At 49.4% G+C, this 27,425-nt stretch overlaps 1 protein-coding gene across 3 annotated transcripts in view; it reads left to right on the top strand.

Annotated features, from left to right (window-relative positions):
- LOC139563557 (sodium/calcium exchanger 3-like) overlaps nt 1-27,425 on the top strand; it is a 184,284-nt gene that overhangs the window by 148,296 nt on the left and 8,563 nt on the right. For 2 of the 3 annotated variants that reach the window (XR_011672587.1, XM_071382327.1), the window contains exons 4-6: nt 13,177-13,194; nt 15,584-15,702; nt 17,350-17,449. Coding sequence is in view for 2 of the 3 variants with exons in the window: in XM_071382327.1 (XP_071238428.1) it covers nt 13,177-13,194; nt 15,584-15,702; nt 17,350-17,449 (237 nt within the window). In the remaining variant the exon portion in view is untranslated. The remainder of the gene's footprint in view (nt 1-13,176; nt 13,195-15,583; nt 15,703-17,349; nt 17,450-27,425) is intronic. The other variant, XM_071382328.1, reaches the window with a different exon arrangement.

Below are 27,425 nucleotides of genomic sequence, written 5' to 3'. Positions count from 1 at the left end.
TGTAGTAAACTACACTCTGGTAGGATATAGTAAACTATATTCTGGTAGGCTATTTGTATTTGTAGTTGTATTTATTATGGATCCCCATTAGCTGCTGCCAAAGCACCAGCTACTCTTCCTGGGCTCCAGCAGAATTGAAGCAGTTTATACCATTTTAAAAACATTACAATACATTCACAGATTTCACAACACACTGTGTGCCCTCAGGCCCTACTCCACCACTACCACATATCTACAGTACTAAATCCGTGTGTGTGTGTGTGTGTGTGTGTGTGTGTGTGTGTGTGTGTGTGTGTGTGTGTGTGTGTGTGTGTGTGTGTGTGTGTGTGTGTGTGTGTGTGTGTGTGTGTGTGTGTGTGTGTGTGTGTGTGTGTGTGTGTGTGTGTGTGTGTTTATTTGAATGAGAGTGTGTGTGAACAAACACCTGCACAGCATCAGCCTCAGGCGAACCGGCATTAGTCGTAAAAACACTGCCACTTAGTGTCATTCAAATGTACTTTTTATTATGTTTTATTTTGACTTTTATTTTTTGACTTTTATCTTTGACCATCATTCTATCTCCCAAACAGCAACTCCACTCCCACTTGTCTCCAATTCCACATACCAACCCTCAGCTTCCCTCAGCCCATCCCATCTATCTCTGCTGTCCACCCACTTCCTGTTTCTACGCAACACATATCTTTCAACTATGCTGTGATGTTTAACGTACAATTTCAATCTATCTAATCGAACAGAATCCACAGATTGCGAGTTGAAGATAAATACTTTTACTTAGAGTATTAGTATATTAGTAATTGACTGACCCGGTCTCTCCAGATCTCCTAACAGTACTATTTCTAGGGTCAATTTTAGATCAATGCTCTGCATTTTCAGACATTCCTGAACCTGAGACCAGAAACAGGCTACCTGAAGGCAATACCAAAATAAATGGTCTATTGATTCTGTATCCTCACAACAAAATCTGCAGAGCTTCGATGATTTTATGCCCCAAATAGTCAACATTTTGTTGGTAAGAATTCTATATAATAATTTTAGCTGAAAAGAACAAAGTCTTGAATATTGCGTTGTTTTATATATCAACTCATACACCATGTACCATGGAATTGGTGCATCAAAAATCTCTTCCCAACTATTTTGCAGTCTGTATGGCACAGTTGTCAACATCCTGGTCCTCAAATGAAACTGGTGTACTTTCCTATTTATGCTATTTTTATTCCTCCGCCAGTTTTGATCCTATATATTGGGCAGACAGACAAGTTCCCTGCCTCCTCCCGCTGCCACCCACCTCCTCCATTTTTGGGGCAATGCTGTAATCAATTGGTTGTACTCTTGGATTGAGCAGACCTTCCCGTACAATTCTGATAACTCCATGAAGGACATAACTCTACCATTCCAATTTACAATATCATTTAAGAACAAAATACCCTTTTCAAACATCTTTCCCATAAATACAGGTATTTTATCAACCAGCACATTTGAGTTCAGCCATAATATTTGTTCTATCTTTTCAGGGGGATGAAATTGAATTTGTAGCCTGCTTGTTTGAAAAAGAGACATACTTTGAAAAATGTATCATTTTCAATGAATCGAAAATGAGACATGGCAATCTGCACAAAGGCAAAAAGGACATTTATCCTCTAGTAGGGTATAGTAAACTATACTCCAGCAGGATATAGTAAACTGTACTCTAGCGGGATATAGTAAACTATACTCTAGTGGGATATGGTAAACTATACTCTAGTATGATATAGTAAACTATACTCTAGTGGGATATAGTAAACTATACTCTAGTGGGATATGGTAAACTATACTCTAGTAGGGTATAGTAAACTATACTCCAGCAGGATATAGTAAACTATACTCTAGTGGGATATAGTAAACTATACTCTAGTGGGATATAGTAAACTATACTCTAGTGGGATATAGTAAACTATACTCTAGTATGATATAGTAAACTATACTCTAGTGGGATATAGTACACTATACCTTAGTAGGATGTAGTAAACTATACTCTAGCAGGATATAGTACACTATACCTTAGTAGGATGTAGTACACTATACTCTGGCAGGATATAGTAAACTATGCTCTAGTAGGATATAGTAAACTAAAATCTAGTAGGATATGGTAAACTATACTCTAGTAGACTATAGTAAACTATACTCTAGCAGGATATAGTAAAGTATACTCTAGCAGGATATAGTAAACTATACTATAGCAGGATATAGTAAACTATACTATAGCAGGATATAGTAAACTATACTCTAGCAGGATATAGTAAACTATACTCTAGCAGGATATAGTAAACTATACTCTAGCAGGATATAGTAAACTATACTCTAGCAGGATATAGTAAACTATACTCAGCAGTATATGTGGAAGAGTTTACTGTCGGCTACTACTACTATAGATAATCACAGTATTGCTGACGGTATATAGCATGTAGTATGAGGTACATGTAGTATGAGGTACATGTAGTATGAGGTACATGTAGTATGAGGTACATGTAGTATGAGGTAGTATGAGGTACATGTAGTATGAGGTACATGTAGTATGAGGTACATGTAGTATGAGGTAGTATGAGGTACATGTAGTATGAGGTACATGTAGTATGAGGTACATGTAGTATGAGGTAGTATGAGGTACATGTAGTATGAGGTACATGTAGTATGAGGTACATGTAGTATGAGGTACATGTAGTATGGAGATGGAAATGTTTATATAATGAATCTAGACGTGATGTGATGACATGCATCAGACCAGTGACATTCTAAATATCATCCCAGTTATTGGGATCACTAACTCAGCTGTCATTCCTACAGTAGCTAATCCTCTTTCTACCATCTCTCACACACACATCATATCATATTTCTCAGCTGCGCTGTGCTTTAGGAGAGTGGCAGCTTGTCCGTACAATTTTTCCATGCAGTGTGGCTGTGACTAAGTGTTTTGACTCACTGTGTTTGTGTGTACGCGTGCGTTAGTGTGTGTGTGTGTGTGTGTGTGTGTGGCGCTGGTGGGAGACCGAGATGACTCATCGTCAGTACTGTGGGAAACGTCTCCACGATGTGAGAGAGAGAGAGAGAGAGAGAAACAGACACAGAGAGAGGGGGGACCATCACCTGAGCTTTGGGGTCGGACTTCCTCTCCTCACTCCCTCTTTCTTCCCTCCCTCCATGTGTAACACATTAACACTACAGAAACCCACCCTGAAGCCAGAGAGAGAGAGAGAGAGAGAGAGCCAGAGAGAGAGAGAGAGAGCCAGAGAGAGAGAGAGAGAGAGAGAGCCAGAGAGAAGAGCTAGAGAGAGAGAGAGAATGATAGAAGACTATTGACGCTGTGATTCACATTCTGGCTGTCTGAGTGTATCATAAAGACCCGACTACACCCCCTGCTGGAAGTTTGGAGCACCAGGATTCTTAACGGTAAAAGGTTTGAGGTCTAGTGACCCGTTTGGAAACACAGGACCCATAACACCTAGAGGAAAGACTTCAGCGAAAAGAATGAACGTAAAAATCTAAAATTTAAAGTCAATTGGAAATGTATCAAACATGATGTAGGCCACATGACGAACCCACTAAAGTGGCAGCTTGTCTGTACAGAAATAGATCCCACTAAAGGGGTTCGGGGGGAATAGATCCCACTAAAGGGGTTTGGGTGGAATAGATCCCACTAAAGGGATTCGGGTGAAATAGATCCCACTAAAGGGGTGGCAGGTACAGGACATCAGGCAGGATCAAGGTCAGGATCAGGATCAGGATCAGGGTCAGGATCAGGATCAGGGACAGGATCAGGGACAGGATCAGGATCAGGATCAGGGTCAGGGTCAGGGTCAGGGTCAGGATCAGGGTCAGGGTCAGGACACCAGGCAGGGTCAGGATCAGGATCAGGATCAGGGTCAGGACACCAGGCAGGGTCAGGATCAGGGTCAGGATCAGGATCAGGGTCAGGATCAGGATCAGGGTCAGGGTCAGGATCAGGGTCAGGACACCAGGCAGGATCAGGGTCAGGATCAGGATCAGGGTCAGGATCAGGGTCAGGGTCAGGGTCAGGATCAGGGTCAGGGTCAGGATCAGGGTCAGGATCAGGATCAGGGTCAGGGTCAGGATCAGGGTCAGGACACCAGGCAGGATCAGGGTCAGGATCAGGATCAGGGTCAGGATCAGGGTCAGGATCAGGGTCAGGGTCAGGACACCAGGCAGGATCAGGGTCAGGGTCAGGATCAGGATCAGGGTCAGGATCAGGATCAGGGTCAGGGTCAGGATCAGGGTCAGGGTCAGGATCAGGGTCAGGGTCAGGACACCAGGCAGGATCAGGGTCAGGATCAGGGTCAGGGTCAGGGTCAGGGTCAGGGTCAGGGTCAGGGTCAGGACACCAGGCAGGATCAGGGTCAGGGTCAGGGTCAGGGTCAGGGTCAGGGTCAGGATCAGGGTCAGGGTCAGGGTCAGGGTCAGGATCAGGACAGGCAGAAAGGTCAGAACTGGGAAGACTAGGTGGAATGTACAACAATAAGACCTCATTATCACTTTGTCTTCGCCACTTCATCGTGTGTGTGTGTGTGTGTGTGTGTGTGTGTGTGTGTGTGTGTGTGTGTGTGTGTGTGTGTGTGTGTGTGTGTGTGTGTGTGTGTGTGTGTGTGTGTGTGTGTGTGTTTCTGGCTCTATGGATCGCCATTGGTGGGCCATGTATTTGACATAGTGCTGTATAAGGTCTGGTCCCAGCTGGAGGTTGAATCAGGCCCCCCCAAATGGCAACCTAAATAGGGCACTACTTCTGAACAGAGAGCCCTATTCCCCATAGACCCTGGTCAAATGTAGTGCACTAAAAATGAATAGGATGCCATTTGGGGCACGTTTTGTGGCTTCTGAACAGCGGAGAAGCTTTAATAACAGCGATAACGATAATGGTAGCGATAATGATAGCGATGATGATAATGATAGCAATAACGATAGCAATAACTATAACGATAGCGATAACGATAGCGATAGCAATAACGATAACGGTAGCGACAACGACAGAGATAATGATAGCGATAATGATAGCGACATCGATAATGATAGCGATAGTGATAATGATAAGGACAGTGATAATGAAGCTAGTCCCCCACTGACATGAATGTTCTTACTGATGAGGATTAACAGTGTTTCTGATTTAATGAGTTGATTAAGCCGCCTCCTCCCATGCGTACCAACAGGTTTCATTAGGCTGAGGTCTGACATCTTTCGTTCACAAAGTAGTGCACACTGCGTAGGGAATAGGGTGTCATTTAGGAAGGGCGCTTCATGTTTTTCTTCAATGAGGGGGTTCTGTTATGTCCTTCAGTAGGCTCCATGATGATAATAATTAGTTATTGTGTGTCCCTTTCTGGAAATGTGTCTTGCATCAACGACCGACAGCAGGGTTGGAGTGAGAGGTGATGTGTTCACCAACTATTAGACAGCAGGGTTGGAGTGAGAGGTGATGTGTTCACCAACTATTAGACGGCAGGGTTGGAGTGAGAGGTGATGTGTTCACCAACTATTAGACAGCAGGGTTGGAGTGAGAGGTGATGTGTTCACCAACTATTAGACAGCAGGGTTGGAGTGAGAGGTGATGTGTTCACCAACTATTAGACGGCAGGGTTGGAGTGAGAGGTGATGTGTTCACCAACTATTAGACAGCAGGGTTGGAGTGAGAGGTGATGTGTTCACCAACTATTAGACAGCAGGGTTGGAGTGAGAGGTGATGTGTTCACCAACTACTAGACAGCAGGGTTGGAGTGAGAGGTGATGTGTTCACCTACTATTAGACAGCAGGGTTGGAGTGAGAGGTGATGTGTTCACCAACTATTAGACAGCAGGGTTGGAGTGAGAGGTGATGTGTTCACCTACTATTAGACAGCAGGGTTGGAGTGAGAGGTGATGTGTTCACCAACTATTAGACAGCAGGGTTGGAGTGAGAGGTGATGTGTTCACCTACTATTAGACAGCAGGGTTGGAGTGAGAGGTGATGTGTTCACCAACTATTAGACAGCAGGGACAGTAGAACAGCATGACAGTAGGCCAGCAGGACAGTAGGACAGCAGGACAGTAGGACAGCAGGACAGTAGGACAGTAGAACAGCAGGACAGCATTAGACACCTACTGTCCTGCTGTCATGCTGTCCTGCTGTTCTACTGTCCTGCTGTTCTACTGTCCTGCTGTCCTGCTGTCCTGCTGTCCTGCTGTTCTACTGTCCTGCTGTCCTGCTGTCCTGCTGTCCTGCTGTTCTACTGTCCTGCTGTCATGCTGTCCTGCTGTTCTACTGTCCTGCTGTTCTACTGTCCTGCTGTCCTGCTGTCCTGCTGTCCTGCTGCCCTACTGTTCTACTGTCCTGCTGTTCTACTGTCCTGCTGTTCTACTGTCCTGCTGTTCTACTGTCCTGCTGTCATGCTGTCCTGCTGTTCTACTGTCCTGCTGTTCTACTGTCCTGCTGTCCTGCTGTCCTGCTGTCCTGCTGCCCTACTGTTCTACTGTCCTGCTGTTCTACTGTCCTGCTGTTCTACTGTCCTGCTGTCCTGCTGTCCTGCTGTCCTGCTGTCCTGCTGCCCTACTGTTCTACTGTCCTGCTGTTCTACTGTCCTGCTGTTCTACTGTCCTGCTGTCCTGCTGTCCTGCTGTCCTACTGTCCTGCTAACCTACTGCCCTACTGTTCTACTGTCCTGCTGTTCTACTGTCCTGCTGTTCTACTGTCCTGCTGTCCTGCTGTCCTGCTGTCCTGCTGTCCTGCTAACCTACTGCCCTACTGTTCTACTGTCCTGCTGTTCTACTGTCCTGCTGTCCTGCTGTCCTGCTGTCCTGCTGTCCTGCTAACCTACTGCCCTACTGTCCTACTGTACTGCCGTCCTACTGTCATGCTGTCCTGCTGTTCTACTGTCCTGCTGCCCTACTGTCCTACTGTCCTACTGTCCTGCTGTCCTGCTGTCCTGCTGTCCTGCTGTCCTGCAAACCTGCTGTCCTACTGTCCTGCTAACCTACTGCCCTACTGTCCTACTGTACCGATGTCCTACTGTCCTGCTGTCCTACTGTCCTGCTGCCATACTGTCCTACTGTCCTGCTAACCTACTGCCCTGCTGTCCTACTGTCATGCTGTCCTGCTGTCCTGCTGTCCTACTGTCATGCTGTCCTGCTGTCCTGCTAACCTACTGTCCTGCTGTCCTACTGTCCTGCTAACCTACTGCCCTACTGTCCTACTGTCCTGCTAACCTACTGCCCTGCTGTCCTACTGTCATGCTGTCCTGCTGTCCTGCTGTCCTGATGTCCTGATGTCCTGCTAACCTACTGTCCTACTGTCCTGCTAACCTACTGTCCTGCTGTCCTACTGTTATGCTGTCCTGCTGTCCTACTGTCCTGCTGTCCTACTGTCCTACTGTCCTGCTGTCCTGCTGTCCTACTGTCCTGCTGTCCTGTTGTCCTGCTGTCCTGCTAACCTACTGTTCTACTGTCCTGCTGTCCTGCTAACCTACTGTTCTATTGTCATGCTGTCCTGCTGTCCTGCTGTCCTACTGTCCTACTGTCATGCTGTCCTGCTAACCTACTGTCCTGCTAACCCACTGTCCTGCTGTCCTGCTAACCTACTGTCCTGCTGTCCTGCTGTCCTGCTAACCTACTGTCCTGCTGTCCTACTGTCATGCTGTCCTGCTGTCCTGCTAACCTACTGTCCTGCTAACCTACTGTTCTACTGTCATGCTGTCCTGCTGTCCTACTGTCATGCTGTCCTGCTGTCCTACTGTCCTGCTGTTCTACTGTCATGCTGTCCTACTGTCCTGCTGTCCTGCTGTCTTGCTAACCTGCTGTCCTGCTGTCCTACTGTCCTGCTGTCCTGCTGTCCTGCTAACCTACTGTCCTGCTAACCTACTGTTCTACTGTCATGCTGTCCTGCTGTCCTACTGTCATGCTGTCCTGCTGTCCTACTGTCCTGCTGTTCTACTGTCATGCTGTCCTGCTGTCCTGCTGTCCTACTGTCCTACTGTCCTGCTCTCCTGCTGTCCTACTGTCATGCTGTCCTGCTAACCTACTGTCCTGCTGTCCTACTGTCATGCTGTCCTGCTGTCCTGCTGTCCTACTGTCCTGCTAACCTACTGTCCTACTGTCCTGCTAACCTACTGTCCTACTGTCCTACTGTCCTACTGTCCTGCTGACCTTCTGTCCTACTGTCCTACTGTCCTACTGTCCTGCTGCCCTACTGTCCTACTGTCCTACTGTCCTACTGTCCTGCTAACCTACTGTCCTGCTGTCCTACTGTCCTACTGTCCTACTGTCCTGCTAACCTACTGTCCTACTGCCCTACTGTCCTGCTAACCTACTGTCCTGATGTCCTGCTGTCCTACTGTCCTGCTGTCCTACTGTCCTGCTAACCTACTGTCCTGCTAACCTACTGTCCTACTGTCCTGCTGTCCTACTGTCCTACTGTCCTGCTAACCTGCTGTCCCACTGTCCTGCTAACCTACTGTCCTACTGTCCTGCTGCCCTACTGTCCTGCTAACCTACTGTCCTACTGTCCTGCTAACCTACTGTCCTACTGTCCTGCTAACCTACTGTCCTGCTGCCCTACTGTCCTGCTAACCTACTGTCCTACTGTCTTGCTGTCCTACTGTCCTACTGTCCTACTGTCCTGCTGCCCTGCTGTCCTGCTGCCCTACTGTCCTGCTAACCTACTGCCCTACTGTCCTACTGTCCTGCTGTTCTACTGTCCTGCTGCCCTACTGTCCTACTGCCCTACTGTCCTGCTGCCCTACTGTCCTACTGCCCTACTGTCCTACTTTCCTGCTAACTTACTGTCCTGCTGCCCTACTGTCCTACTGTCCTGCTAACCTACTGTCCTGCTAACCTACTGTCCTGCTGCCCTACTGTCCTACTGTCATGCTGTCCTGCTGTCCTACTGTCCTGCTGTCCTGCTGTCCTACTGTCCTGCTGTCCTGCTGTTTTACTGTTCTACTGTCCTGCTGTCCTGCTGCCCTACTGTCCTACTGTCCTGCTAACCTACTGTCCTGCTGCCCTACTGTCCTACTGTCCTACAGCCCTACTGTCCTACTGTTCTGCTGCCCTACTGTTCTGCTGTCTACTGTCCTACTGTCCTGCTGCCCTACTGTCCTGCTGTCCTGCTAACCTACTGTCCTGCTGTCCTACTGTTCTACTGTCCTGCTGTTCTACTGTCCTGCTGTCCTGCTGTCCTGCTGTTCTACTGTCCTGCTGTTCTACTGTCCTGCTGTCATGCTGTCCTGCTGTTCTACTGTCCTGCTGTTCTACTGTCCTGCTGTCCTGCTGTCCTGCTGTCCTGCTGCCCTACTGTTCTACTGTCCTGCTGTTCTACTGTCCTGCTGTTCTACTGTCCTGCTGTCCTGCTGTCCTGCTGTCCTGCTGTCCTGCTGCCCTACTGTTCTACTGTCCTGCTGTTCTACTGTCCTGCTGTTCTACTGTCCTGCTGTCCTGCTGTCCTGCTGTCCTACTGTCCTGCTAACCTACTGCCCTACTGTTCTACTGTCCTGCTGTTCTACTGTCCTGCTGTTCTACTGTCCTGCTGTCCTGCTGTCCTGCTGTCCTGCTGTCCTGCTAACCTACTGCCCTACTGTTCTACTGTCCTGCTGTTCTACTGTCCTGCTGTCCTGCTGTCCTGCTGTCCTGCTGTCCTGCTAACCTACTGCCCTACTGTCCTACTGTACTGCCGTCCTACTGTCATGCTGTCCTGCTGTTCTACTGTCCTGCTGCCCTACTGTCCTACTGTCCTACTGTCCTGCTGTCCTGCTGTCCTGCTGTCCTGCTGTCCTGCAAACCTGCTGTCCTACTGTCCTGCTAACCTACTGCCCTACTGTCCTACTGTACCGATGTCCTACTGTCCTGCTGTCCTACTGTCCTGCTGCCATACTGTCCTACTGTCCTGCTAACCTACTGCCCTGCTGTCCTACTGTCATGCTGTCCTGCTGTCCTGCTGTCCTACTGTCATGCTGTCCTGCTGTCCTGCTAACCTACTGTCCTGCTGTCCTACTGTCCTGCTAACCTACTGCCCTACTGTCCTACTGTCCTGCTAACCTACTGCCCTGCTGTCCTACTGTCATGCTGTCCTGCTGTCCTGCTGTCCTGATGTCCTGATGTCCTGCTAACCTACTGTCCTACTGTCCTGCTAACCTACTGTCCTGCTGTCCTACTGTTATGCTGTCCTGCTGTCCTACTGTCCTGCTGTCCTACTGTCCTACTGTCCTGCTGTCCTGCTGTCCTACTGTCCTGCTGTCCTGTTGTCCTGCTGTCCTGCTAACCTACTGTTCTACTGTCCTGCTGTCCTGCTAACCTACTGTTCTATTGTCATGCTGTCCTGCTGTCCTGCTGTCCTACTGTCCTACTGTCATGCTGTCCTGCTAACCTACTGTCCTGCTAACCCACTGTCCTGCTGTCCTGCTAACCTACTGTCCTGCTGTCCTGCTGTCCTGCTGTCCTGCTAACCTACTGTCCTGCTGTCCTACTGTCATGCTGTCCTGCTGTCCTGCTAACCTACTGTCCTGCTAACCTACTGTTCTACTGTCATGCTGTCCTGCTGTCCTACTGTCATGCTGTCCTGCTGTCCTACTGTCCTGCTGTTCTACTGTCATGCTGTCCTACTGTCCTGCTGTCCTGCTGTCTTGCTAACCTGCTGTCCTGCTGTCCTACTGTCCTGCTGTCCTGCTGTCCTGCTAACCTACTGTCCTGCTAACCTACTGTTCTACTGTCATGCTGTCCTGCTGTCCTACTGTCATGCTGTCCTGCTGTCCTACTGTCCTGCTGTTCTACTGTCATGCTGTCCTGCTGTCCTGCTGTCCTACTGTCCTACTGTCCTGCTCTCCTGCTGTCCTACTGTCATGCTGTCCTGCTAACCTACTGTCCTGCTGTCCTACTGTCATGCTGTCCTGCTGTCCTGCTGTCCTACTGTCCTGCTAACCTACTGTCCTACTGTCCTGCTAACCTACTGTCCTACTGTCCTACTGTCCTACTGTCCTGCTGACCTTCTGTCCTACTGTCCTACTGTCCTACTGTCCTGCTGCCCTACTGTCCTACTGTCCTACTGTCCTACTGTCCTGCTAACCTACTGTCCTGCTGTCCTACTGTCCTACTGTCCTACTGTCCTGCTAACCTACTGTCCTACTGCCCTACTGTCCTGCTAACCTACTGTCCTGATGTCCTGCTGTCCTACTGTCCTGCTGTCCTACTGTCCTGCTAACCTACTGTCCTGCTAACCTACTGTCCTACTGTCCTGCTGTCCTACTGTCCTACTGTCCTGCTAACCTGCTGTCCCACTGTCCTGCTAACCTACTGTCCTACTGTCCTGCTGCCCTACTGTCCTGCTAACCTACTGTCCTACTGTCCTGCTAACCTACTGTCCTACTGTCCTGCTAACCTACTGTCCTGCTGCCCTACTGTCCTGCTAACCTACTGTCCTACTGTCTTGCTGTCCTACTGTCCTACTGTCCTACTGTCCTGCTGCCCTGCTGTCCTGCTGCCCTACTGTCCTGCTAACCTACTGCCCTACTGTCCTACTGTCCTGCTGTTCTACTGTCCTGCTGCCCTACTGTCCTACTGCCCTACTGTCCTGCTGCCCTACTGTCCTACTGCCCTACTGTCCTACTTTCCTGCTAACTTACTGTCCTGCTGCCCTACTGTCCTACTGTCCTGCTAACCTACTGTCCTGCTAACCTACTGTCCTGCTGCCCTACTGTCCTACTGTCATGCTGTCCTGCTGTCCTACTGTCCTGCTGTCCTGCTGTCCTACTGTCCTGCTGTCCTGCTGTTTTACTGTTCTACTGTCCTGCTGTCCTGCTGCCCTACTGTCCTACTGTCCTGCTAACCTACTGTCCTGCTGCCCTACTGTCCTACTGTCCTACAGCCCTACTGTCCTACTGTTCTGCTGCCCTACTGTTCTGCTGTCTACTGTCCTACTGTCCTGCTGCCCTACTGTCCTGCTGTCCTGCTAACCTACTGTCCTGCTGTCCTACTGTCCTGTTGCCCTACTGTGCTACTGTCCTGCTGCTCTACTGTCCTACTGTCCTGCTAACCTACTGTCCTACTGTCCTGCTGCCCTGCTGCCCTACTGTCCTACTGTCCTACTGTCCTGCTGTCCTGCTGCCCTACTGTCCTACTGTCCTGCTAACCTACTGTCCTGCTGTCCTACTGTCCTGCTGTCCTGCTAACCTACTGTCCTACTGTCCTGCTGTCCTACTGTCCTACTGTCCTGCTGTCCTGCTGTCCTACTGTCCTACTGTCCTGCTGTCCTGCTAACCTACTGTCCTACTGTCCCACTGTCCTATTGTCCTACTGTCCTACTGTCCTGCTAACCTACTGTCCTACTGTCCTGCTGCCCTACTGTCCTACTGTCCTACTGTCCTGCTGTCCTGCTGCCCTACTGTCCTACTGTCCTGCTAACCTACTGTCCTGCTGCCCTACTGTCCTGCTGTCCTGCTGTCCTACTGTCCTGCTGCCCTACTGCGCTACTGTCCTACTGTCCTGCTAACCTACTGTCCTGCTGTCCTACTGTCCTGCTGTCCTGCTAACCTACTGTCCTACTGTCCTGCTGTCCTGCTGCCCTACTGTCCTACTGTCCTGCTGTCCTGCTGTCCTGCTGTCCTACTGTCCTACTGTCCTACTGTCCTGCTAACCTACTGTCCTACTGTCCCACTGTCCTATTGTCCTGCTGTCCTACTGTCCTGCTGTCCTGCTGTCCTACTGTCCTGCTCCCCTACTGTCCTACTGTCCCACTGTCCTACTGTCCTACTGTCCTATTGTCATCCTGTCCTACTGTCCTACTGTCCTGCTGTCCTGCGGACTGGTGCCTATGGGGGGTCGTGCTTCAGACTCATCCTCAGCTCACATACTCCCTATCAACCAATCACCAGACAACACACGCACCATCACACTCCCTATCAACCAATCACCAGACAACACACGCACCATCACACTCCCTATCAACTAATTACCACACAGCATACGGACGGACGCACACACACGGACGCACGCCATACATTGGTCATCATGATCTGATGTCATCACGTTGTTTTATCTGTTTATCCACATAGCATACTGCAATGACTTTTAGACTTTCCTTACCCATGTCATTCCATTCCCATGTTTCTGTTTACTCCATCTTCATTGGTTCTCTCCCTCTCTCTATCTCTATTTTCTGCTATTTTCTCTCCACAGCACTGTTACTGGCTGAAGGTAAGTTGTCTTCTCCCTGCTGATGGCTCTCTGTATCCTGCTGCTGTGGTTTGAGGGGGGATTGGAGGGTCCAGTCATCTAGCTGGTCTGGTTTGAGGGGGGATTGGAGGGTCCAGTCATCTAGCTGGTCTGGTTTGAGGGGGGATTGGAGGGTCCAGTCATCTAGCTGGTCTGGTTTGAGGGGGGATTGGAGGGTCCAGTCATCTAGCTGGTCTGGTTTGAGGGGGGATTGGAGGGTCCAGTCATCTAGCTGGTCTGGTTTGAGGGGGGGTTGGAGGGTCCAGTCATCTAGCTGGTCTGGTTTGAGGGGGGGTTGGAGGGTCCAGTCATCTAGCTGGTCTGGTTTGAGGGGGGATTGGAGGGTCCAGTCATCTAGCTGGTCTGGTTTGAGGGGGGGTTGGAGGGTCCAGTCATCTAGCTGGTCTGGTTTGAGGGGGGGTTGGAGGGTCCAGTCATCTAGCTGGTCTGGTTTGAGGGGGAATTGGAGGGTCCAGTCATCTAGCTGGTCTGGTTTGAGGAGGGATTGGAGGGTCCAGTCATCTAGCTGGTCTGGTTTGAGGAGGGATTGGAGGGTCCAGTCATCTAGCTGGTCTGGTTTGAGGGGGGATTGGAGGGTCCAGTCATCTAGCTGGTCTGGTTTGAGGGGGGGTTGGAGGGTCCAGTCATCTAGCTGGTCTGGTTTGAGGGGGGGTTGGAGGGTCCAGTCATCTAGCTGGTCTGGTTTGAGGAGGGATTGGAGGGTCCAGTCATCTAGCTGGTCTGGTTTGAGGGGGGATTGGAGGGTCCAGTCATCTAGCTGGTCTGGTTTGAGGGGGGGTTGGAGGGTCCAGTCATCTAGCTGGTCTGGTTTGAGGGGGGGTTGGAGGGTCCAGTCATCTAGCTGGTCTGGTTTGAGGGGGAATTGGAGGGTCCAGTCATCTAGCTGGTCTGGTTTGAGGAGGGATTGGAGGGTCCAGTCATCTAGCTGGTCTGGTTTGAGGGGGGGTTGGAGGGTCCAGTCATCTAGCTGGTCTGGTTTGAGGGGGAATTGGAGGGTCCAGTCATCTAGCTGGTCTGGTTTGAGGGGGGGTTGGAGGGTCCAGTCATCTAGCTGGTCTGGTTTGAGGGGGGGTTGGAGGGTCCAGTCATCTAGCTGGTCTGGTTTGAGGGGGGGTTGGAGGGTCCAGTCATCTAGCTGGTCTGGTTTGAGGGGGGGTTGGAGGGTCCAGTCATCTAGCTGGTCTGGTTTGAGGAGGGATTGGAGGGTCCAGTCATCTAGCTGGTCTGGTTTGAGGGGGGATTGGAGGGTCCAGTCATCTAGCTGGTCTGGTTTGAGGGGGGGTTGGAGGGTCCAGTCATCTAGCTGGTCTGGTTTGTGTCTGTTCTAATGTTTGAGAATGTTATAAAACACGGGGTTAACACACCCCCTGATCACGGGGTTAACACAGTTCACTTTCATAGTAGCCACGTCGTATTCCTTGTCACATCTATGCGCTCTCCTCCTCTCACCTTTTCCATTCGTTTGTGGACTTCAATGAACAACACATCAGCTGTATGTGACCAGGCGAAAAAACCTTTCCAAGCCAAACCATGTCATATCATAACCGCTACACACAGCCTACATCGTTGTCCCCATATTAGCTAAAGTAATGTCATAGTCAACATAGCTAATAGAACTAACACGTTAGTAAACCTGCTACAATCATGCAGTAACATTACAGTGTAAAGTCAGTAAGCAGTTTAGCAGTTACACCGTGTGTGTGTGTGTGTGTGTGTGTGGAGAGAGCAGAGAGGACAGGATGAGAGAGGAGCAGAGAGGACAGGATAGAGGGATGAGACAGAATGAAAGGGAAGTGACAGAGGATCACTCTCTAACAGAGACAGAACGGAGAGCTGTGGTTCACTTTGTCCAGCACTTAGGCTCTGTGATAGAAGCGTCCTCATGTCCTTCCTGTTTGCCCCACTCACATGGAACTGTAGTGTACGATGACATTATTTTTGCTTGTTTGAACAATGTGTTTAAAGAGCTTCTGCACGCAATAAAGGAAATATTGACCTTTAGAAGGAGTGGTTTGATGTGGTTGCATTTTGTCCAGTGCCTGCACAGTTCAACAAGATGAGCTCAGCTTATTAGTCTCAGTCTCACTCTCTCTCTCTCTCTCTCTCTCTCTCTCTCTCTCTCTCCTCTCCTCTCCTCCCTCTCTCCTTCCTTCCTCTCCTCTCCTTCCTCTCTCTCTCTCTCTCTCTCTCTCTCTCTCTCTCTCTCTCTCTCTCTCTCTCCTCTCCTCCCCCTCTCCTCTCCTGTCCTTTTCTCTCCTCTCCTCTCCTTCCCCTCTCCTCTCCTCTCCTGTCCTCTCCTGTCCTCTCCTGTCCTTTTCTCTCCTCTCCCTCCCCAATCCACTTCCCAAAGATGTCCCTAAGTTCTCGTCAGAGGAAGAGGAAGCTAAGCGGATCGCAGAGATGGGGAAACCAGTGCTGGGGGATCACTCTAAACTGGAGGTCATCATCGAAGAGTCCTACGAGTTCAAGGTACGGGACAGTCTGTCACTCCAACTGTCACTCCAACACACACACATGCGCACGCACGCACGCACGCACGCACGCACGCACGCACGCACGCACGCACGCACGCACGCACGCACACACGCACACACACACACACACACACACACACACACACACACACACACACACACACACACACACACACACACACACACACACACACACACACACACACACCATCAAAGGTTGAAGTGTGTTTTTATGACTCCCCATCAGAGCCAGTGGATGAATGAATTCAGTTGATGTTGCTGCCATCATGTGGAGAATCATGTGAACTTCATGTATTTGTTCTAATAACAGTCTCAAATCAAAGCAGATGTTATTGGTCACACACTGTACATATATTTAGCAGATGTCATTGCCAGCGAAATGCTTGTGTCCCTAGTTCCAACAGTGCGGTAGTATCTAACAATTCACAATAATACACATATCTAAAAGTAAAATAATGGAATGAAGAAATATATAAATATTAGGACGAGCAATGTCAGAGTGGCACTGACTAAAATACAGTAGAATAGAATACAGTATATACATATGAGATGAGTAAAACAGTATGTAAACATTATTAAAGTGACCAGTGATTCCATGTCTATGTAAATACAGCCTCTAAAAGGTACAAGGTTGAGTAACCGGGTGCTATAGTGACAGTGACAAAGTCAACTGAGTTATCTTGGGACATTCATTGTCATTGAGCCAGAGTCTGAAATAGCACCCTATTTTATTTAACCCTTATTTTACCAGGTAAATTAATAATAATCCAACCCCCAGCTGTAACCAGATTGGTATAGTCCAAACTGTAATAATAATAATTCACCCCCAGCTGTAACCAGATTGGTATAGTCCAAACTGTAATAATAATAATTCCACCCCCAGCTGTAACCAGATTGGTATAGTCCAAACTGTAATAATAATAATTCCACCCCCAGCTGTAACCAGATTGGTATAGTCCAAACTGTAATAATAATAATTCCACCCCCAGCTGTAACCAGATTGGTATAGTCCAAACTGTAATAATAATAATTCACCCCCAGCTGTAACCAGATTGGTATAGTCCAAACTGTTATAACAATAATTCACCCCCAGCTGTAACCAGATTGGTATAGTCCAAACTGTAATAATAATAATTCACCCCCAGCTGTAACCAGATTGGTATTGTCCAAACTGTAATAATAATAATTCACCCCCAGCTGTAACCAGATTGGTATTGTCCAAACTGTAATAATAATAATTCCACCCCCAGCTGTAACCAGATTGGTATAGTCCAAACTGTAATAATAATAATTCACCCCCAGCTGTAACCAGATTGGTATAGTCCAAACTGTAATAATAATAATTCACCCCCAGCTGTAACCAGATTGGTATAGTCCAAACTGTAATAGTAATAATTCACCCCCAGCTGTAACCAGAATGGTATAGTCCAAACTGTAATAATAATAATTCACCCCCAGCTGTAACCAGATTGGTCCAAACGGAGATGCTATAATAATAAGTCAAATACATGGCACACCAAGGGAGCCTCCAAGGCTCTGACCAAAAATAGTGCACTACATAGGGAATAGGGTGCATTTGGGATGCAGCCTGAGTGTATTTCCTATGTGCCTTTTCCCTCAGAACACGGTGGACAAGCTGATCAAGAAGACGAACCTGGCGCTGGTGGTGGGCACCAACTCCTGGAGACAACAGTTCATGGAAGCCATCACAGTCAGTGCAGGTAAACAGCAGCTCCCATCACAGTCAGTGCAGGTAAACACCAGCTCCCATCACAGTCAGGGCAGGTAAACAGCAGCTCCCATCACAGTCAGTACAGGTAAACACCAGCTCCCATCACAGTCAGTACAGGTAAACACCAGCTCCCATCACAGTCAGTGCAGGTAAACACCAGCTCCCATCACAGTCAGTACAGGTAAACACCAGCTCCCATCACAGTCAGTACAGGTAAACACCAGCTCCCATCACAGTCAGCGCAGGTAAACACCAGCTTCCATCACAGTCAGTACAGGTAAACACCAGCTCCCATCACAGTCAGTGCAGGTAAACACCAGCTCCCATCACAGTCAGCGCAGGTAAACACCAGCTCCCATCACAGTCAGTACAGGTAAACACCAGCTCCCATCACAGTCAGTGCAGGTAAACACCAGCTCCCATCACAGTCAGTACAGGTAAACACCAGGTCCCATCACAGTCAGTACAGGTAAACACCAGCTCCCATCACAGTCAGTGCAGGTAAACACCAGCTCCCATCACAGTCAGTACAGGTAAACACCAGCTCCCATCACAGTCAGTGCAGGTAAACACCAGCTCCCATCACAGTCAGTGCAGGTAAACACCAGCTCCCATCACAGTCAGTGCAGGTAACACCAGCTCCCATCACAGTCAGTGCAGGTAAACACCAGGTCCCATCACAGTCAGTACAGGTAAACACCAGCTCCCATCACAGTCAGTGCAGGTAAACACCAGCTCCCATCACAGTCAGTGCAGGTAAACACCAGCTCCCATCACAGTCAGTACAGGTAAACACCGGCTCACATCACAGTCAGTGCAGGTAAACACCAGCTCCCATCACAGTCAGTGCAGGTAAACACCAGCTCCCATCACAGTCAGTACAGGTAAACACCAGCTCCCATCACAGTCAGTGCAGGTAAACACCAGCTCCCATCACAGTCAGTGCAGGTAAACACCAGCTCCCATCACAGTCAGTACAGGTAAACACCAGCTCCCATCACAGTCAGTGCAGGTAAACACCAGCTCCCATCACAGTCAGTACAGGTAAACACCAGGTCCCATCACAGTCAGTACAGGTAAACACCAGCTCCCATCACAGTCAGTGCAGGTAAACACCAGCTCCCATCACAGTCAGTACAGGTAAACACCAGCTCCCATCACAGTCAGTACAGGTAAACACCAGCTCCCATCACAGTCAGTACAGGTAAACACCAGCTCCCATCACAGTCAGTACAGGTAAACACCAGCTCCCATCACAGCCAGTACAGGTAAACACCAGCTCCCATCACAGTCAGTACAGGTAAACACCAGCTCCCATCACAGTCAGTACAGGTAAACACCAGCTCCCATCACAGTCAGTACAGGTAAACACCAGCTCCCATCACAGTCAGTATAGGTAAACACCAGCTCCCATCACAGCCAGTGCAGGTAAACACCAGCTCCCATCACAGTCAGTACAGGTAAACACCAGCTCCCATCACAGCCAGTACAGGTAAACACCAGCTCCCATCACAGTCAGTACAGGTAAACACCAGCTCCCATCACAGTCAGTGCAGGTAAACACCAGCTCCCATCACAGTCAGCGCAGGTAAACACCAGCTCCCATCACAGTCAGCGCAGGTAAACACCAGCTCCCATCACAGTCAGTACAGGTAAACACCAGCTCCCATCACAGTCAGTGCAGGTAAACACCAGCTCCCATCACAGTCAGTACAGGTAAACACCAGCTCCCATCACAGTCAGTATAGGTAAACACCAGCTCCCATCACAGTCAGTGCAGGTAAACACCAGCTCCCATCACAGTCAGTACAGGTAAACACCAGCTCCCATCACAGTCAGTACAGGTAAACACCAGCTCCCATCACAGTCAGTACAGGTAAACACCAGCTCCCATCACAGTCAGTACAGGTAAACACCAGCTCCCATCACAGTCAGTACAGGTAAACACCAGCTCCCATCACAGTCAGTACAGGTAAACACCAGCTCCCATCACAGTCAGTACAGGTAAACACCAGCTCCCATCACAGTCAGTGCAGGTAAACACCAGCTCCCATCACAGTCAGTAAAGGTAAACACCAGCTCCCATCACAGTCAGTACAGGTAAACACCAGCTCCCATCACAGTCAGTGCAGGTAAACACCAGCTCCCATCACAGTCAGTACAGGTAAACACCAGCTCCCATCACAGTCAGTACAGGTAAACACCAGCTCCCATCACAGTCAGTACAGGTAAACACCAGCTCCCATCACAGTCAGTACAGGTAAACACCAGCTCCCATCACAGTCAGTACAGGTAAACACCAGCTCCCATCACAGTCAGTACAGGTAAACACCAGCTCCCATCACAGTCAGTGCAGGTAAACACCAGCTCCCATCACAGTCAGTACAGGTAAACACCAGCTCCCATCACAGTCAGTACAGGTAAACACCAGCTCCCATCACAGTCAGTATAGGTAAACACCAGCTCCCATCACAGTCAGTGCAGGTAAACACCAGCTCCCATCACAGTCAGTACAGGTATACACCAGCTCCCATCACAGCCAGTACAGGTAAACACCAGCTCCCATCACAGTCAGTACAGGTAAACACCAGCTCCCATCACAGTCAGTGCAGGTAAACACCAGCTCCCATCACAGTCAGCGCAGGTAAACACCAGCTCCCATCACAGTCAGCGCAGGTAAACACCAGCTCCCATCACAGTCAGTACAGGTAAACACCAGCTCCCATCACAGTCAGTGCAGGTAAACACCAGCTCCCATCACAGTCAGTACAGGTAAACACCAGCTCCCATCACAGTCAGTATAGGTAAACACCAGCTCCCATCACAGTCAGTGCAGGTAAACACCAGCTCCCATCACAGTCAGTACAGGTAAACACCAGCTCCCATCACAGTCAGTACAGGTAAACACCAGCTCCCATCACAGTCAGTACAGGTAAACACCAGCTCCCATCACAGTCAGTACAGGTAAACACCAGCTCCCATCACAGTCAGTACAGGTAAACACCAGCTCCCATCACAGTCAGTACAGGTAAACACCAGCTCCCATCACAGTCAGTACAGGTAAACACCAGCTCCCATCACAGTCAGTGCAGGTAAACACCAGCTCCCATCACAGTCAGTAAAGGTAAACACCAGCTCCCATCACAGTCAGTACAGGTAAACACCAGCTCCCATCACAGTCAGTGCAGGTAAACACCAGCTCCCATCACAGTCAGTACAGGTAAACACCAGCTCCCATCACAGTCAGTACAGGTAAACACCAGCTCCCATCACAGTCAGTACAGGTAAACACCAGCTCCCATCACAGTCAGTGCAGTTAAACACCAGCTCCCATCACAGTCAGTACAGGTAAACACCAGCTCCTGCACCACACAGCACAGATCCCACTCTAGTGGACGTCATGTAAGGGAGAAGAGGAAAATGGTCGATACATTGTGATCGTAATCGTTCACAATCTTTTACAGGTATTATACATCAAAACAGTAGGAGATGTATTGGGTCTAAGGGGCGCCAGGTAGCGACCAGAGCACTCAATGAAAGATGGTTAAAAAATAAATACATTGTGACAAAAAACATGGATCTTTGATCGTTGAGTTTTGATTGTTATATTATATTATATTACATATCAGAAACTGTGAAGTGTGTTTTTTTTTTTTCAATCTAGGTTATTGTCCTCTGTTCCCAAAACACTAAAATTGTCCCGTTGTGTGGACGATTCGTTTATTTTAGGGTGCAAAATAAAACATTCCCCTGATGTTACAAGAATGTTCCTAGAACACATTTAATCTGTTCTTTAAAAGGTTACCAGAATTTTTCATTACATTGTGGGAACAGTCTGGTTGGGAACATTGTGGGAACATCACAAAAGATGTGTTCCCAAAAACACAAAAAACGGTTTACTTGTGTGGATGATTAGGCAATGTTTCCTTTTTAGAGTGAAAATAACATTCAACTGATGTTACAAAAATGTTCCCAGAACACATTTAAAAAAAAAACATTAAGTTCCTAAAATTTTTATTTAGGTTCTGGGAACATATACGCAACGAGATAAACACTACAACTGTCCAGTACTGTTGACATTCAGATAATGTTTGTATCAGAGTACAGTACACAAAACGTTCCTTTGATGTTGACACAATGTTGACAGAATAGCCATTCTGAGTTCTTTAAAAGGTTCCCAGACATGTAATTAAATGATGGGAACAATGTGGTTACATTAAAAGATGTTCAGTTGTGATGACATTGATACAATGTTTAAGTTAGGTTGCAGAGGACATTCCCTTTAATGTTGCACAAAAAAAAAAAAACGTTATTTAAAGGTTCCCAGAACATTTAATTAAGTTAAAGATATAAGGCAATGTAACACTAAGAGTACCAACCAAATATGTTGCCTTTTAGCATTATATTTACATTGAGCTGATCTTATCTTAATGGCTTTAGTAATATGTAAAAACAAAATATACAATAACGTCGACAAGACTTGCGTGCGTGCAACGGACAACAAATGATACTACATCCAGAAACCGTTTCCAAATACTCTGAAACATCGGAGCCAGAGAGTCGGACGCGCTGTAGAGAGACGGCTTCGCCACGGAGAGGAGACGTTTCTCCCCACGTCACCGCTCCTCCTCTCTCTTTAGCTCCTGGAAGGCCCTCTGTCACTTTGGTGTTCAAATATTGGATCCCAAATGGCTCTCTGTTTTATTTCATGAGCTCCGCGCTGAAAAATGTATGTCCCTCACATGGCCTGCCCACTTTGAATCATTCCTGCACCCACCACTCTGCCTACATATACCTAGGCCTGTCTAACCTCCATCACCCACCACTCTGCCTACATATACCTAGGCCTGTCTAACCTCCATCACCCACCACTCTGCCTACATATACCTAGGCCTGTCTAACCTCCTGCACCCACCACTCTGCCTACATATACCTAGGCCTGTCTAACCTCCTGCCAGCACCCACCACTCTGCCTACATATACCTAGGCCTGTCTAACCTCCATCACCCACCACTCTGCCTACATATACCTAGGCCTGTCTAATCTCCTGCCAGCACCCACCACTCTGCCTACATATACCTAGGCCTGTCTAACCTCCTGCACCCACCACTCTGCCTACATATACCTAGGCCTGTCTAACCTCCTGCCAGCACCCACCACTCTGCCTACATATACCTAGGCCTGTCTAACCTCCATCACCCACCACTCTGCCTACATATACCTAGGCCTGTCTAACGTCCTGCACCCACCACTCTGCCTACATATACCTAGGCCTGTCTAACCTCCTGCACCCACCACTCTGCCTACATATACCTAGGCCTGTCTAACCTCCTGCACCCACCACTCTGCCTACATATACCTAGGCCTGTCTAACCTCCATCACCCACCACTCTGCCTACATATACCTAGACCTGTCTAACCTCCATCACCCACCACTCTGCCTACATATACCTAGGCCTGTCTAACCTCCATCACCCACCACTCTGCCTACATATACCTAGGCCTGTCTAACCTCCTGCACCCACCACTCTGCCTACATATACCTAGGCCTGTCTAACCTCCTGCACCCACCACTCTGCCTACATATACCTAGACCTGTCTAACCTCCTGCCAGCACCCACCACTCTGCCTACATATACCTAGGCCTGTCTAACCTCCTGCACCCACCACTCTGCCTACATATACCTAGGCCTGTCTAATCTCCTGCCAGCACCCACCACTCTGCCTACATATACCTAGGCCTGTCTAACCTCCTGCACCCACCACTCTGCCTACATATACCTAGGCCTGTCTAACCTCCTGCCAGCACCCACCACTCTGCCTACATATACCTAGGCCTGTCTAACCTCCTGCACCCACCACTCTGCCTACATATACCTAGGCCTGTCTAACCTCCTGCCAGCACCCACCACTCTGCCTACATATACCTAGGCCTGTCTAACCTCCTGCACCCACCACTCTGCCTACATATACCTAGGCCTGTCTAACCTCCTGCCAGCACCCACCACTCTGCCTACATATACCTAGGCCTGTCTAACCTCCTGCACCCACCACTCTGCCTACATATACCAAGGCCTGTCTAACCTCCTGCCAGCACCCACCACTCTGCCTACATATACCTAGAACTGTCTAACCTCCTGCACCCACCACTCTGCCTACATATACCTAGGCCTGTCTAACCTCCTGCACCCACCACTCTGCCTACATATACCAAGGCCTGTCTAACCTCCATCACCCACCACTCTGCCTACATATACCAAGGCCTGTCTAACCTCCTGCACCCACCACTCTGCCTACATATACCTAGGCCTGTCTAACCTCCTGCACCCACCACTCTGCCTACATATACCAATGCCTGTCTAACCTCCAGCACCCACCACTCTGCCTACATATACCAAGGCCTGTCTAACCTCCTGCACCCACCACTCTGCCTACATATACCTAGGCCTGTCTAACCTCCTGCACCCACCACTCTGCCTACATATACCTAGGCCTGTCTAATCTCCTGCCAGCACCCACCACTCTGCCTACATATACCTAGGCCTGTCTAACCTCCTGCACCCACCACTCTGCCTACATATACCTAGGCCTGTCTAACCTCCTGCACCCACCACTCTGCCTACATATACCTAGGCCTGTCTAACCTCCTGCCAGCACCCACCACTCTGCCTACATATACCTAGGCCTGTCTAACCTCCTGCCAGCACCCACCACTCTGCCTACATATACCTAGGCCTGTCTAACCTCCTGCCAGCACCCACCACTCTGCCTACATATACCTAGGCCTGTCTAACCTCCTGCACCCACCACTCTGCCTACATATACCAAGGCCTGTCTAACCTCCTGCCAGCACCCACCACTCTGCCTACATATACCTAGAACTGTCTAACCTCCTGCACCCACCACTCTGCCTACATATACCTAGGCCTGTCTAACCTCCTGCACCCACCACTCTGCCTACATATACCAAGGCCTGTCTAACCTCCATCACCCACCACTCTGCCTACATATACCAAGGCCTGTCTAACCTCCTGCACCCACCACTCTGCCTACATATACCTAGGCCTGTCTAACCTCCTGCACCCACCACTCTGCCTACATATACCAATGCCTGTCTAACCTCCAGCACCCACCACTCTGCCTACATATACCAAGGCCTGTCTAACCTCCTGCACCCACCACTCTGCCTACATATACCTAGGCCTGTCTAACCTCCTGCCAGCACCCACCACTCTGCCTACATATACCTAGGCCTGTCTAACCTCCTGCACCCACCACTCTGCCTACATATACCAAGGCCTGTCTAACCTCCTGCCAGCACCCACCACTCTGCCTACATATACCTAGACCTGTCTAACCTCCAGCACCCACCACTCTGCCTACATATACCTAGGCCTGTCTAACCTCCAGCACCCACCACTCTGCCTACATATACCTAGACCTGTCTAATCTCCTGCCAGCACCCACCACTCTGCCTACATATACCTAGACCTGTCTAACCTCCTGCCAGCACCCACCACTCTGCCTACATATACCTAGACCTGTCTAACCTCCTGCCAGCACCCACCACTCTGCCTACATATACCTAGACCTGTCTAATCTCCTGCCAGCACCCACCACTCTGCCTACATATACCTAGACCTGTCTAACCTCCAGCACCCACCACTCTGCCTACATATACCTAGACCTGTCTAACCTCCTGCCAGCACCCACCACTCTGCCTACATATACCTAGACCTGTCTAATCTCCTGCCAGCACCCACCACTCTGCCTACATATACCTAGACCTGTCTAATCTCCAGCACCCACCACTCTGCCTACATATACCTAGACCTGTCTAACCTCCTGCCAGCACCCACCACTCTGCCTACATATACCTAGACCTGTCTAATCTCCTGCCAGCACCCACCACTCTGCCTACATATACCTAGGCCTGTCTAACCTCCAGCACCCACCACTCTGCCTACATATACCTAGACCTGTCTAACCTCCAGCACCCACCACTCTGCCTACATATACCTAGACCTGTCTAACCTCCTGCCAGCACCCACTCTGCCTACATATACCTAGACCTGTCTAACCTCCAGCACCCACCACTCTGCCTACATATACCTAGACCTGTCTAACCTCCTGCCAGCACCCACCACTCTGCCTACATATACCAAGGCCTGTCTAACCTCCTGCCAGCACCCACCACTCTGCCTACATATACCTAGGCCTGTCTAACCTCCTGCCAGCACCCACCACTCTGCCTACATATACCTAGGCCTGTCTAACCTCCAGCACCCACCCCTCTGCCTACATATACCTAGACCTGTCTAACCTCCAGCACCCACCACTCTGCCTACATATACCTAGACCTATCTAATCTCCTGCCAGCACCCACCACTCTGCCTACATGTACCTAGACCTGTCTAATCTCCTGCCAGCACCCACCACTCTGCCTACATATACCTAGGCCTGTCTAACCTCCTGCCAGCACCCACCACTCTGCCTAAATATACCTAGACCTGTCTAATCTCCTGCCAGCACCCACCACTCTGCCTACATATACCTAGACCTGTCTAACCTCCTGCCAGCACCCACCACTCTGCCTACATATACCTAGACCTGTCTAATCTCCTGCACCCACCACTCTGCCTACATATACCAAGGCCTGTCTAACCTCCTGCCAGCACCCACCACTCTGCCTACATATACCAAGACCTGTCTAACCTCCTGCCAGCACCCACCACTCTGCCTACATATACCTAGACCTGTCTAACCTCCTGCCAGCACCCACCACTCTGCCTACATATACCTAGACCTGTCTAATCTCCTGCACCCACCACTCTGCCTACATATACCAAGGCCTGTCTAACCTCCTGCCAGCACCCACCACTCTGCCTACATATACCTAGACCTGTCTAACCTCCAGCACCCACCCCTCTGCCTACATATACCTAGACCTGTCTAACCTCCAGCACCCACCCCTCTGCCTACATATACCTAGACCTGTCTAACCTCCAGCACCCACCACTCTGCCTACATATACCTAGGCCTGTCTAATCTCCTGCCAGCACCCACCACTCTGCCTACATATACCTAGACCTGTCTAACCTCCTGCACCCACCACTCTGCCTACATATACCTAGACCTGTCTAATCTCCTGCCAGCACCCACCACTCTGCCTACATATACCTAGTCCTGTCTAACCTCCTGCCAGCACCCACCACTCTGCCTACATATACCTAGACCTGTCTAATCTCCTGCCAGCACCCACCCCTCTGCCTACATATACCTAGTCCTGTCTAATCTCCTGCCAGCACCCACCCCTCTGCCTACATATACCTAGTCCTGTCTAATCTCCTGCCAGCACCCACCCCTCTGCCTACATATACCTAGTCCTGTCTAATCTCCTGCCAGCACCCACCACTCTGCCTACATATACCTAGACCTGTCTAATCTCCTGCCAGCACCCACCACTCTGCCTACATATACCTAGACCTGTCTAATCTCCTGCCAGCACCCACCACTCTGCCTACATATACCTAGACCTGTCTAATCTCCTGCCAGCACCGGCCCTGCGTCCCACCTAGCCCCCTTCCCAGCTACCCTGCATGGAGGCCTGGTGTTGGCCTTGGGGACCTGGGTCAGTCACTCACAGTACTTGTCAGGCTACCTACCTCTGTTGAGGTATGAGTCTATGTGAGTAATTGTTCCTGTTAGAGTGGATTTAAACACACTGAAAAACATGACGTAACTATGAAATATAACCATCTGCTGTTATGAAATATTACTCAATGTGTAATAAATTAAAATGATTCTCTTCCTTCCCCTTGATGTCATTCCTCTTCCCTATCTCCCCCTTCTCTTTCCCCCACTCCATCCCTCCTCTCCATCTTCCCTCCACTCCTCCCCCCTCTCCTCCCTCCTCACACCCTCCCCCCCACTCTTCCCTCCATCCCTCCATGCGTCCCTCCTCT

Source organism: Salvelinus alpinus, chromosome 34 (genome assembly GCF_045679555.1).
Source record: "Salvelinus alpinus chromosome 34, SLU_Salpinus.1, whole genome shotgun sequence".
Taxonomy (NCBI): domain Eukaryota; kingdom Metazoa; phylum Chordata; class Actinopteri; order Salmoniformes; family Salmonidae; genus Salvelinus; species Salvelinus alpinus.
This window is presented reverse-complemented; position numbering and strand designations above follow the sequence as displayed.